A 12,892-nucleotide genomic window follows, 5' to 3' on the forward strand; every position below is an offset into this window, starting at 1 on the left:
GTGTTTGGGTACCTTCTAACTCAAGGTGTCTGAAGCGACCTCTGTTAAAGTAAATTACAATGACAGCCAGCCCTGAAGTCTCTGTTATGAACTGAATCTAAAATGTCCCCAAGGCCAAGTGACAAGGCTTTGGGCAGTGATTGGATCATGAACTTCAGCAGCAGCTTAATCTACTTGTGGATTGATCATCTGCTGGCAGCACTGGGAGGTGACAGAAATAAGAAAAGGGGCCTGGTCACAGGGACTGGATCACAGCAGCAGGGCCTTGAGCACTCAGTCTGGTCCCTGGCTTCTTCTCCGGCCTCTTCCCCTTCTCCCACTTCCTAGCTGAGTGGCTACCTGGCCCCAAGCAGAGGATGCAGGGACCTCACAAGTGACCTTAACCTGAGCTGCTTTCCAACCCAGGCCAACATCCACTGGAGCTGTTCCCGCACAGGCCAATACCAAAGAGAATAAGAAAGTACATTTAACCCATGGAAGCAGCCAGTAAACTTGTGAGGCGAGAATAACCAATCAGCATCACCACAAACAGACCATTTATTCTGCTTCTTCAACCATCATCCTATAAACAAGGGCATCCAGGGCTTTGTCCTCAGAACATTAATCCTCTCAGATTGCATCGGACACAAACTCTTTAGCAATTCTATTGTGCCTCAGTTTACTTTTCTTTTCCTTGAGGATATATCCAACCGGAGGCTAAAACACTCAGATGTGCTCAAAAAACACATTCAAGCGGTTTTCAAAGTGGCAGCCAGGAATAAGGATGATGACCACGGATCTGCAGGCCCCGGCCCCAGAGAGTGGCCCAGCCTTGGCCTGGACCCCCCAGACTCACGTCCACCTGACCCAGAGGGGCTGACACCAACACCAACACCACAGCCTGGCAGGGTCAGGGACTGTCCTTCCTGGATGTCACAACCCTGACAGAGGAAAGGTAGTCACTTGGGAGAGGGTCAGAGCAGGTGCTGGGACATCCAATAGAATGGTTTCCAGATCCCTGAACATCACCACGGTGACCCTGAAATCTCCACGATGACAATGAACATACGAAATCACCCTGAACACCTATCTCATTGTAGCCCTGTGCCACCTTGAAAATTTCCAGGTGACCTTTGTCCTAAGAATTAATTCACTGTGACCTGAACATCTAATTGTGACCTTGACAATTCCAAGTCACCTTGAACATCTCAATGTGACCTGAACATTTACTGTGATCCTGCCATCTCCATGCATGCTAAAGTTCTCACCTCCACATGGCCACAATCCCTTCCTGTGACCGAAACAACTCGCTGTGACCCTGCACATCTTGCTGTGACCTGAGCCCTCCATGTGACCTGAACACCATCCCATGAAGGAACACCAGCCCTGTCCCTTGTGATGCTCTTTTCTGAGCTGCCATTATGGAATGGACAGGTTTTGGGCCCCTTTTTTCCCATGAACACACCAGCCAGGTCGCTGGGCTGTGCTAAGGGCCCTCAGTCACTCCCTCTGCCAGCGACCTCCAGACACTGCTTGCAGGATTGTTCTTTCTCTCACAAGCCCTGCTCTGGCGCTGTTACTCTTGGTGATTCCCCGTTCCCTGCCCCTCTCATGACCAGGTCCTTGGGGGTGATGTTCCACCTGGCACTGTACCCTCTGCATTCTTGCAGCTGGCTCCAGGACAGAGAACACGCTTTGCTAAGTCCTTTCAAACAGGCCCACCCCACCTGCTGCCCCCAGAGCTCCAGGAGCTTCTACTGTGTGAGCACATGGCTCATGGCTGTACCCCTTCCTGGCAAGTCCCTGCCCCTCCCGGGCCAGCACCTCATACCTTGCACACTCATCCATGTCAGCCGCCTGGCTTACCCAACCCTGGTCACCAAGGCCTCCCAGGTTCGATGTGCAAAAGCTGACACCCACACTGCCTCGAGCCTCCCTACCACTGGAGATGCATCCAAGAGGTCACTGAGGCAGGGACAAGTGTGTTCCCCACACAACCCAGCACAACTGGGCTATCCAGGGTAAACACACCAGTGATGTGGGCTACGCCCATGGCCTGGGCCCCAGGAGCATTGGGTAAGGCACGCAGCCATAGGGATCCCAGTTAAACAGCGGGTGATGTTCCAGACCCCCAGGCTGTAAGAGGAGTGGGTCACAGCCACAGCCTCAGAGCAGAACATACACCAGGCTGGGGAGGCCACGAGGCACCTACAGACAGCACGGGGCAGGAGAGTCAGATCCACTGCTTCCGGGACTCCCGAGGGCACCCGCCCTGGGCCAAACGCCGGAGCAGAGCCCGGTGCTGCAGGTTCAGGCTGTGTCTAGAGCCAAGTGCTGAGTGGACAGGACTTCAAGGATCGCACAGCCCTCTGCACAAGCTGGCGATGGCAGGGCCACCACAGAGGGGACCAGAAGGATGTCCACAGGCCCAACACAGGACAAGAACCGGAGCTGAGGGTGGAGAGACGGAGCAGGAGCCTCTCCCAATGAAGGCGCCCTGCCTAGTCAGATGCGGTAGGTGACCCGCCAGTCATGGGGTGCTGCGGGGTCCGGGAGAAGCCATGGCGCGCTGACACGGCTGGCAGAAAGGCCTGCGTGGGAAGTCACCAGCCCCCTCCTCAAGGGACGTGAAAGGCAGGTGGACCCCTGCCCTCAGAATAAAAGCCGTGATTAGGAACAACACAATCTCACGTTTGAGACCCGTTCCCATCCTCACTTCCCTTCTCTCCTGGTTCCTCCCAGAACACAATGGACCCGAGCAGGAAAGGGAGTTGGAGGGGGACCAGCATGGGTACCACCCCTTCCTCCCCAGGGGTCTCAGGACCTGGGGCAGAGGAGGACTTGTTCCCTTCTACTTGGCCAACTGGAGCCGTGGATCCAAGCCTGGCCCATCTGACAGAGTCTTCACCCTACCACTGTACCCACTGGCCCCTGGCAGCCCTGGACTCCCTCCCTGGTCCCCACCCAGCCACAAACCCTCCTCGTGAAGCCCTGCCTTTCTCCTCTGTGGCTATAGCTTCTTCTTCCCAAACCTGCCAGTTTTCTGGGTCTTTCCCTCAGGCTCCCCCACATCTGTCTTATGAATGGATGTAGGATGTAGCTGAGGTGGGTGTGGCTGGGACCTCCTAGCTACCCCCAGGTAAAGAGGCAGCCAAGTGTCACCATCCCACGTGTGCTCCATGACACAGTACTACCTCCTTGTGCACCTGCAGGATCATCTGATGACACAACAGTCAGGGGAGTCCCCTCCGGTGGGGGGATCTGCAGGCACTGGGCAGCCCTGGAAACTGCTCCCCTCTTCCCCTGCCCCCCACAACATGCACCACTGATCCCATTATGCAGATGAACACCTGGACACCCTGGGGGAAATGGAGATGAGACCCCCAAGTACCCTCATAACTCCCCGGACTCTCCTGAATTAGGTTCCCAGTAAGGGAACCAGAGCCCCCATCTCACAGAGGTCAGAGCAGGAGATGGACATCGAGGGCGTGAGAAGGTGCTGGGTGTGGTGGTGCACGCCTGTAATCCCAGCACTCCAGAAACCGAGACAGCAGGGTCACTCACTGGAAGTCTGAGGCCAGCCTGGGCTACATGGTGAGTTCAAGGCCAGCCTGGGTGATAGAGCAAGACCCTGTCTCATAAAAAAGACGAAGACAAAAAAGAACCCTAGCTACCACTTTCAGCCACCTTTTCCCCAAGATCCAGGGCCACAGGCATCAGACCAGCCCCTTCCTGGGATCTGCCTGGCAGCAGAACCGAGAAGAGCAGTGTCTCCCAGAGGAGCAGGCCTGGGCACATCTGCCAGAGCGCTGGTGGGTTAGCGGGCGTCGTGGCTCACACCTGTAATCCCAGCACTCGGGAGGCTGAGGCAGGAGGATTGTTGTGAGTTTGAGACCAGCCTGGGCTACAAATTGAGCTCAAGGCCAGCCTGAACTGCAGAGCGAGACCCTGTCTCAAAAAGACAAAAAAAAAAACACTAGTGGGCACCCACATACTTCTGCACACTGTGCTCCCAGGACCTGCTGGGCACATCCCCAGGCCAGCCCTGCTGCAGCAGGGGACAGTGGCTGGTAGGGGCCAGTGGGCGGGACACCCAAGCAGGCTCATGCTCAGCTTCCCTCTGACACAGACAGGCTAGTGCACAAGCATTTGCAGGAGTGCACCTGAGCACAGCTGTTCCAGTTCTGTCTGCCACACAGATGCAAAGGTGCCATCACTGCAAGGTCACCTAGGCCCTAGCCTGCAGTCCCTGCTAGGGGACCCCAGCAGAAGGCCGGGGATTCCAGAGGGAGGGCTGATTTGGGGCTGGGATGGAGACATCCACCATGAGGACAGGGCTTTAAAATATCACACACACAATGACAGGTGTGACCGGGACACAGGAGCCAGATGGAGGAGCTCCGGGTAGCCAGAGCTGGAACAACCTGAGAACAAATAAGGTGGTGTTGAATTATTACCCAGGTGTGAAGTAAACATCCTGGAATCCACACTGCAAGAAACCTGTGATGGAGTTAAACACGCCAGACTGACAGACAGACAGACAGCAAGCATCAAACCAGCTACCGTCCTGGTATGGGCAGGGCACGGTGCCACCACCCCTCCACACACACACACACAGGTATAGCAAGGGGAAGAAAGAGGGGCGCAGCACCCCCTTAGCCAGGCAGCCACAGTGGCCAGACCAAGATGATCAGGTGGACAGATGTAAACACAGCGTGAGAGCTGCCAGCTGAAGGCCCAGTGCCCCACAATAACCACGAGAAAATCATCAGACCTGCAGGGTGGTCACGTCTGTCATCCAGAAATCTGGGAAGATGAGGCAGGAGGCTCACAAATGGAGGTGCATCCTGGGTAATTCAGTGACTTCACGAGACCTTGTCTCAAAATAAAAGATAAAAAAGGCCCTGGCTTTGATACTCAGGACCACAAAAATAAAATTAAAAAAAAGAAAAGAAAAAAGGGAAAAGAGGGAGAGAGGGGGAGGAAGGAAACAAGAAAGAAGGGTGAGGAGGGAAGGGGAGGAAGGGGGAAAGGACAGAGGAGGGGAGGGGAGGCCAGGGGTGGAGATCACCAGACCCGGGTGGCACTGGAGGGCCAGCCCTCAAGGTCCCTGGGTAGGCAGGAGTCCCACACTCTCAGGCCCCTGTCCCTCCTCCCTTGTGCCACTGCCCAGGCCACAATCTGCCCCTGAGCTGCCTCTACACTCCTCACCCGCCCGAGCTCCCCGGCACCCACTCAGTACACTACCACAGCTCGGCACAGCCATGCTTGGCCCGCAGCAGCCTCTCCCCACAGCAGACCTCCCACCCCCAACTCCAGGCAGAGCCCACCTCCCCGGCACACCAGAAACAGTCAAACCCAGGCTCACCACTCCCCCACCCCCATGCTGCATGTGGATATGCACACACGCACACGTGTACAAGTACATGGCCTACCACGCAGGCAGCACAGAGCACTAGCATACCCATCTCAGGCCCACACCATAGCCTTGGCCCGGGGAGTCCCTCCTGACCCCACGGTGGGGCTGGGCAGTCGTCTCCCATGTGTGGACCCCTACCTGACAGTACCCACTGCCCAGCACAGTCCCTGGATGTTGCGCAGGGTGGGTAGGCCCAGCTCCCCGGCCTCCTCCCAGAGCCCCATCCAGCCCTGCTCAGGCCTGCCCACAGGTGTCCACTAATGTCTGGGTGGACACTGTCCTGCCGTTCTCCCCAAACTGTGGCTGCTGTTCAGCACTGTGCAAAGAGCATTTTTAAATTAATGTAATCACTCACTGTCCACATCGGGATTCCTAAGTGTCCTAGAATTTATATCACTTGACAGATAGATGACAGACAGGATATTGAGATTAGAGCCGGTGACAGGGACACAAGGAATTCCTGTGCTAGTCTCTGCATGTTTGGGTATGTTTGTTTTCCATAATAGCAATAAAATAAAGGCGAGTTTTGTTTTGTTTTGGTTTGGTTTGTTTTGGTTGCTTTGGTTTGGTTTGGTTTGGTTTGGTTTGGTTTGGTTTGGTTTTTAAAAAAGAATCCAGTGGCTCTCTAACTTCTAACTCATGACACTGAGTTACACAGGACTAAGGAAGGAATCTGCGTGGTGACAGATAAGGGAGGGCATGGCCTCTGGTGTTTCCCATGTGACTGCTGTGTCCCACTGCCAAGGGGTCCCTGGGTAACAGGGCACCCCCTTCTCCCCACCAGTGCTCCTCTCCACACAGGCTCAGGTCTCCCCACCCCGGTCACCCACTGCCATGTTCAGGGATGAGGGACACAGCAAAGGTGACAGTGGCCAGTGACCACACACAGATACCAGCAGGAAAGCGGGCAGTAAAGGGCAGAAGTCAGAAGCCAGGGGCAAGGCTGAGTACCCTGGGGACAGTCCCCATTGAGACAACTAGCTTCCACAGTCTGACAGCCCAGCCCTGAGCACCAGCATGCAACACAGGGACCTCCAGGGCCTTTCTGAGAGGGGGAACCGGCCTAGGTCTGAGACAGCACAGCACCTGTGAGGTCTCTGCACCTCCCATCCCTCCCCGCACCCACACACCAGCCGGAGCCACCAGCAGCCAGGTCACTGGCTTCTGATCATTTCTAACTTCGCAGCAAACAGTAGCCAAGGGGCCTGGCGTCAAAGATACCTCTGCCCCACAGGGTCCCACCTGGCACATGACCCTGCCTGGCACCCAGCTTGCAGTCAGTGCTCAGGAAGTATCTGAGATACCAGCAAGAGCTGATGGCTTTTAAATTAAACATCAGAGCTATTTCAAAATCTTCAGGCTACGCCAGCGATTCCTAAACCATAGCCACTGAGTTAATCATTCACACAGCAGGAGAAGGTAGCGCTGGAACAAAATCAGGTGTCCAGGGCCCTCTGCGGGGCCACCATGGCTCAGGGAGGTAAGGCATCTCCGTCACACGGGGACATTTCTCTCCTAGAAACGCACTGACCCTTTCCGAGGATGGCGTCACCAGGCGATGCTCCCAGCACAGAATCCCCCCACAGAACCTTGGAGTAGGGCTCCCCACTCTCATACTTGCCCGCAACTGCCTGGAATCTCTTGCACGGCATCTCCCACTGCCTACCCAGCAGCTCAGGGCGCACTTGTGACCACACTGCTTCCTAGGGGGGATGACACCATCATGCAGCAGCCCACCCTGAGGCGTCTGCAGACAGTGGACGGCTGACGGTGACACTTCTCATGGAGGGGCTGGATGCCAAGCACAGGCCAAGGGCCCCAGACCCCACACTAAATTGCACAGAAGCTTTGGGGACGCGCTCCAGAGAGTGCACGGGGCACTGGTCTGCAGGGCTGGCTGCCTGCAAGTGGGCACTCGAAGGGCCACACACAGAGTCAAGAGGTGAAGCAGCCACCAGGCCTAGGCGCTAAGATGGGCCGAGGCCCAAGGTGAGGACCAGACTGTGGGCAGTGACCGTGCTACAAGCAGGCATCCTGCTTATCCAGGCCGGACACCCCATGTCCCCACACATGGGCATGAGGCCCCTCACAAGGCACTGTGCCATCAACCACGTCTCAGCTCTAGAAGGACCAGAGCTTGCAGAAAGCAAGGGACAGAGCAGCAGGTGTGTGTCACATGGAACTTATAACATGCCAACAAACAGGAGATCCAGGCTGCTGAAAAGGGTGCAGCGGCCAGGCTCGAGCCCCTGTCCTCTGTCTAGAATCAGACGCAGCCCATCCCAGCCCCTGGACGTGGAGGGCACCCCCTTCCTCCTGCCCCGGGCTCTGGGGTCCAACACCAGCCTGAGCTTGGCCTCTTCAATCCACGATCCAGTCCCCACGTGTCACTGAAGGTCATAGAGCAGGTGTGGGCAGAGGGCCCCAGGCGGGTCTCTGCCATAGCCCTGCAACTGCCACTTGGATGAGGACACTGGTGCCCACCAATGGTATCACCTGTGAGTGGGCGTGGCTGACATGTAGATGGCTGGGTCCATGCAAGAGTGTGTGTGCATGCTCCAGTGTGGTTCTATGCACACATAAGTACACATGACTTAGCAGCTGGTGGGGGTATCTGTGTGTATACAAGTCTGAAAATGAGTGTAAGAGTGTATACCAGTGTGTTTGTATGGAATTATGAAGGTGTGAGCATGCGTCAGTCTGTGAGTGTTCATGTGATCGTGTGGTAGCCTGTGTTCATGGTGGTCACAGGTGTGTGTACGTGAGCAGGAACACAGGAGGGGCGGCCGTGCACCGAGATGCACACAGCGGAGGCCTCCACCATCGCCTCACCCAGCCCAGGGGCGGAGACAGGCACACTGGCTGCGGGCATGGGTGTGGCTCCTGCCGCAGCTGGCAACAAGCCGGAGCCTGCTCCTACATCCTGAGGTCTTTTCCATCGTGAGATCTAGCCCAGCACCCCACTCCCTGATTTGGGGTCACCAATCAGACACAGCAAACAGCTGACAGATGTCTGTGATCCTGCCTAAGGTTATGAGCAGAAGTGGAGGCACATTTCTTCTAGGTACAGAAGTGACTGAACTGCAAACACACACTGTGGACCAGAAAACGGATCTCTGTGACCGCCAAAATTTTAAAAATACCAGCAATGTCCTGGAGTGTGTCACTAGCACAGCCCTGCTCGGAGGCACTCTGTGTCCCTCCAGTGGGTGGCACCCCCAAGGGCCAGGCCAGCCCTGGGGCCTCTAGTCTTCTCCCCTCTTCCCTGTCCCACAGGTCCTGCACCCGTGCTCTGTAGCCTCCCTGACCAGCAGCCCCCACAGAGCAAACCACACCTCACACATGGGAGCGGCTCAGCACCATTGAAGCGCACTGCTTTACAGTTTGGGTCCGAAAGTAGCTGGAAGTAGGGGGCTGGGAGTGGGAAAGAACCCAGGGAGGCCAAGACTGCACGTATCATTCACAGGCAGCTCCTGATCGCTGTCCCTACTGTAGAGCCGGGCCAAACGCCCCAGAGACCTCCCTGACGTGGATGCAGGGCACACCAAGCACTCTGTCAGGGCAGGAGTGGACACCTACCAACAACAACAGTGCACACTGCTGGCCTGGGCTCTATGGAAAGGGTTCCTCAAAGCACAGGCTGTGCTCCCAGAGCCTCATGCGCCCCAAGTACAACAGGACAACTGCAGGAGCCCCAGCCACTCCTTAAAGATGGTCAGCGACCTGCAAGCAGATGTGCACCCCAGCACAGAGCAGACTTGAACTCAGGCTCCAGTGCTTTCTTGAGGCTCAGCACCAGGAGAGCCCCACAGAGGTGGAGACCCTGCAGAACTGTCCCACTGTGTCCCTCCCCACCCCACCCCCCCTGGCAGGATGTCCTCCTCCGTTCAGTCTGTCCCTTTGCGGTGCCCACTCCTACACATGCATGGCTACTGCTTGCCTAGGATTGAGCACCAGGGATGAGCCCAGAGGTGACAGATGCAATGTACAGGAGGCTGCGGTGGTGAGGCAGAACAGGGGAGACGCCAACGCTGCCTGCCGTGCACGCTGCCTGCCTCACCCGGAGCTCATTAAGGACAGGTTTCCCAGGCACCTGGCATGGTGCAGCTGGCCGGCAGGACCCACAGGAGAGCATCCAGCCCTTCCCACCACCACAGGTCGCTCTGGCTGGATCCCATCTTATCACCACCAGTGGCATGAACCTGAACACACACATCCTAAAGAGGACAGAAGGGCTCGGAAATAACGGGAGATTTCCAGTCTGTGCCTTTCCCACGGGACCTCCCACCTTCAAATCAGCCCTTCAAGGCACGCTTCTCTCTCCACACAGGTGGGGAGGCTGAGGCTCAGCGAGAGAAGGGTTTGCAATGCCCAGGGAGCCAAAGGTGAGGAAACTCGGGAGCCGTCCCTAGCACGCTTGTTTCTGGGCTTCCTTCCCCCTTGAGTGACAGGGGCTTTTCTCACTCTGGAGGGAGGAAGGGAAGGAGGGACAGGGCCACCTTGGCAGATTCCTCCTTATCGTTTTTTTAAATCTTTCTCTGAAAGCAACGCCTAGGGGCTGTGCAGGAAAATTCTCTATTTAAAAAGAGACAATACAGCCTTTGATGGCCTCCACAGACGCCCCGGTGTGCACAGGGGGACAGCATGGCCCAGATCCCCAGCCCTCCTCCCCCGGGCTGCCCTGGCATCTGCCCCTGTGGCTGCGGTGGGGAGCTCATGGCACCCACAAGGGTCTGGCTGCCCACTGAGAGCCAGGATCAAAGCAGGCATTTCGGATGGGGGCTGGGGAGCATGGGAGTGCCCAGGAGGATGTCCACCCCTGTGCCACTCCCTGGCTGGACTCCCCCTGGCTGCTCTCTGTACCTCTTCTCTGTCTGGCCCCCACCCCCGCGCCTCCTGCATCTCCCCAAACCTCCCAACCCATCTTTGCCAGCTCAGCTCCATGCCCTCTCTCCTCCTCCTCACCAGTGCCCCACCTGCCCATGGGTCTGCACCTGAGGTCTCTCTCGGGGCCCTGAAATGCAAGCCCAGCACATCCCTGAACCCTTACCAGGCTGAACACCCTGTGCCCCCCCCCCACCAAGCCTCAGGGGCTGAGGTCAGGCATTGATCCCGTTCATCCCCCACACAGGCACGGCTGCTGAGTGCCCCCTCGCTCCCTCCCTGGAACCAGCCCCAGTCCTGAACCTCCCAGTGTCCAGGCTCCGTGTTGGCTACTCTTTCCTCAAACAAGGTCCCTGATGCACTGGCTCACATCACCTCCAGAGCTGCAGCTGGAAAGAGGAACCAAACCCTCCCTGGGGCTGGTGCAGGACAGGTGCCAGGGAAAGGTCCCGAAGTCCCCAGCGGCACCGCCGCTGCCCACCTCCCATCCTGGCTGAGGGGTAGGTCTGGCAGGAGTCCAGGAGGAACAACGGGAGGTAGAACTCTTGTGTCCTTGTCCTTGCCACCATCTCCCCTGCCCAACCCAGAAGACAGTGACAAAGTTCTGCGCTGCGGAGGCAGGGTCAGGGCGACCTCAGAGCAGGGGCGGCAGAGACCAGACTGTGGGTGACCTTGGCAAACCCTGCTCCTCCAGGGGCAGAAGGGATTCCCACGGGACAGACCGGGAAACTGAAGGAACACAAAGTCCTTTTCTGTCACCACACATCCTCCCCTGGGGTCTCCAAGGCACAGCAGTGACCCCCGAAGGGTGGGGGCTGCGCGCCCACCACCGGAGATCCCAGCCAGTAGCCAGAACCTCCCGCCGCCACCAGTCCCTCTGCGGGGCTGGGCTCCGGAGAGCGCATTGGATCTCGGTCTAGCCGATCCCTGGCCACGACCTTGGGCCAGTCTCCCTCTCCATGCGTATCCCTCTCCGTGCCGCGCGCCCTCTGCGCTTTGTGACTAGACTGTATCCTCGTGCAGAGCCCAGGCAGACTGCCCCGGCTAGCTGAGTGACCTTGAACAACCCTTCCCCCGTCAAGGAACTCAGTTTCCCCATCCGCCCGGTCGGTGAAAACGCACCCAACTCCAGGCACTCCCGATCCCGCCGCGCGGCGTGTCCGGGACCCACTTACCGTCCTCCAGAGACGCGGGCGCTTGGCGGGGACCAGGGTGGCTGTGACCAGCAGGTGCGAGGTGGCCACCACGAGCCCGAAGCCGACGGCCAGCAGGCTGCGCACGGGCAGCAGGGCGTAGGACACGAAGGTGACCAACAGCAGCTGCCACACGCCCTGCTCCGCGGCCGCCGAGCCCTCGGCCGCCCCGGCCAGGCCCCGCGCGGGTCCGCCGAGCGCCAGCGGGCAGCAGAGCAGCGCGAAGGTGAGGCTGAGCAGCAGCGCCAGCCGGGCCACCTGCCGCAGGCGCGGCGCCCGCAGCGAGCGCACGTTGGTGACCGCGAGCAGCGCCAGGAAGAGCGCGCAGTGCACCGGGTGCGACCCGCGGGCCAGGCCGGGCGCGGGCCCCGGCGCGCCCAGCAGCTCGCCCAGCGCCAGCGCTCCCGCCAGTGCGCTCAGCACAGCCAGCGCCTTCAGGGTGGCCGCCTGCTCCAGCCGCAGCGTGTAGCCGCGGAACAGTGCCTCCAGCTCGGGGCACGCGAACTCCTCGCTACACGCCCGGAGCCCGCGCCGGCCGCCCGGCCCGGCCGCCCGCTCCGCACCCCCGGGCTCGCCCCCACCTCCGCCGCGCGGCGCCCCCGACATCCCAGCGCCATGCAGCGGCCGCGGCCACGGGCGCGCCCCTCGCCGGCCCGGGGAGCCCGGGGAGCCCGGGGCGCCGGGCGCGGGCGGGCGGCGAGGCGCCGGGGCGCGGGCGGGAGGAGCTGGGGCGCCGCCGGCTGCCCAGCGCGCGCGCCCCGAGCGCGTCCCCTCCCGCCCGGCGCGCCTGCGCACTGCGCCCGCCCGCGCCCCGGCCGCGGTCCTGGGCGGCCACCGCGCTGCGACAGCCGAGAGCGGGAGCCGCGGGCCGGGAGACGCGCAGCTTTTCAGCCCGCGTCCCCGCCCGCCCCGGGGGCCGCGTGAGCTTGGCCACCTCCAGGGCCCCACCGAGCCTCTGGGTGCCTCCACCTGTGAGCGGTGGCACCCGCCCCCTTGAGTCTTTGGGGAACGTTAAAAAATTCCCAGTGGAGGAAGGGAGGGTCCTGACAGACGTGCCTCCCTTCCCCAAATAAAAACAGGTCACAGGAGAGGACTTGGCGCTCGGCTGGGGACCTAGAGTCAGGGCGCAAAGGTGAGGAAGAGAGGAACCTCCAGGAGCCCGAGGGCGGGAGGAGGATTGCACGGTGGCAGCTCCTCGCCCGGCTCCTGCCAGCCGCGTCCCCCCGGGATGTGGCCCGGGACGGGGACGGAGAGGTTAGTCGGGGTGCAGAACTGAGCCAGGATGGGGTCCCCGCCCGGTCCAGGGGAAAAGATAGCAGGCTGCCGGCGCAGGGCGGAGCGGGAGGAGCAGAGCCCTAGACAGCGCTGCTGTGTGGCCTAAAGAATAGCCAGGCATTCGGTGAGGGCGACAAGGTCC

General features: G+C 59.5%; 1 protein-coding gene across 1 annotated transcript in view; it reads right to left on the reverse strand.

Annotated features, from left to right (window-relative positions):
- Adcy1 (adenylate cyclase 1) overlaps positions 1-12,096 on the reverse strand; it is a 92,220-nt gene extending 80,124 nt beyond the window's left edge. Inside the window, exon 1 of the mRNA XM_005001916.4 lies at positions 11,458-12,096. Within this exon, the coding sequence (XP_005001973.3) occupies positions 11,458-12,081 (624 nt within the window). The 5' untranslated portion in view covers positions 12,082-12,096. The remainder of the gene's footprint in view (positions 1-11,457) is intronic.
- Between the last annotated feature and the right edge of the window lie 796 nt (positions 12,097-12,892).

This window comes from Cavia porcellus, unplaced genomic scaffold (assembly GCF_034190915.1).
Source record: "Cavia porcellus strain 051 isolate PalLab524CR breed Dunkin Hartley unplaced genomic scaffold, mCavPor4.1 scaffold_23, whole genome shotgun sequence".
NCBI lineage: Eukaryota > Metazoa > Chordata > Mammalia > Rodentia > Caviidae > Cavia > Cavia porcellus.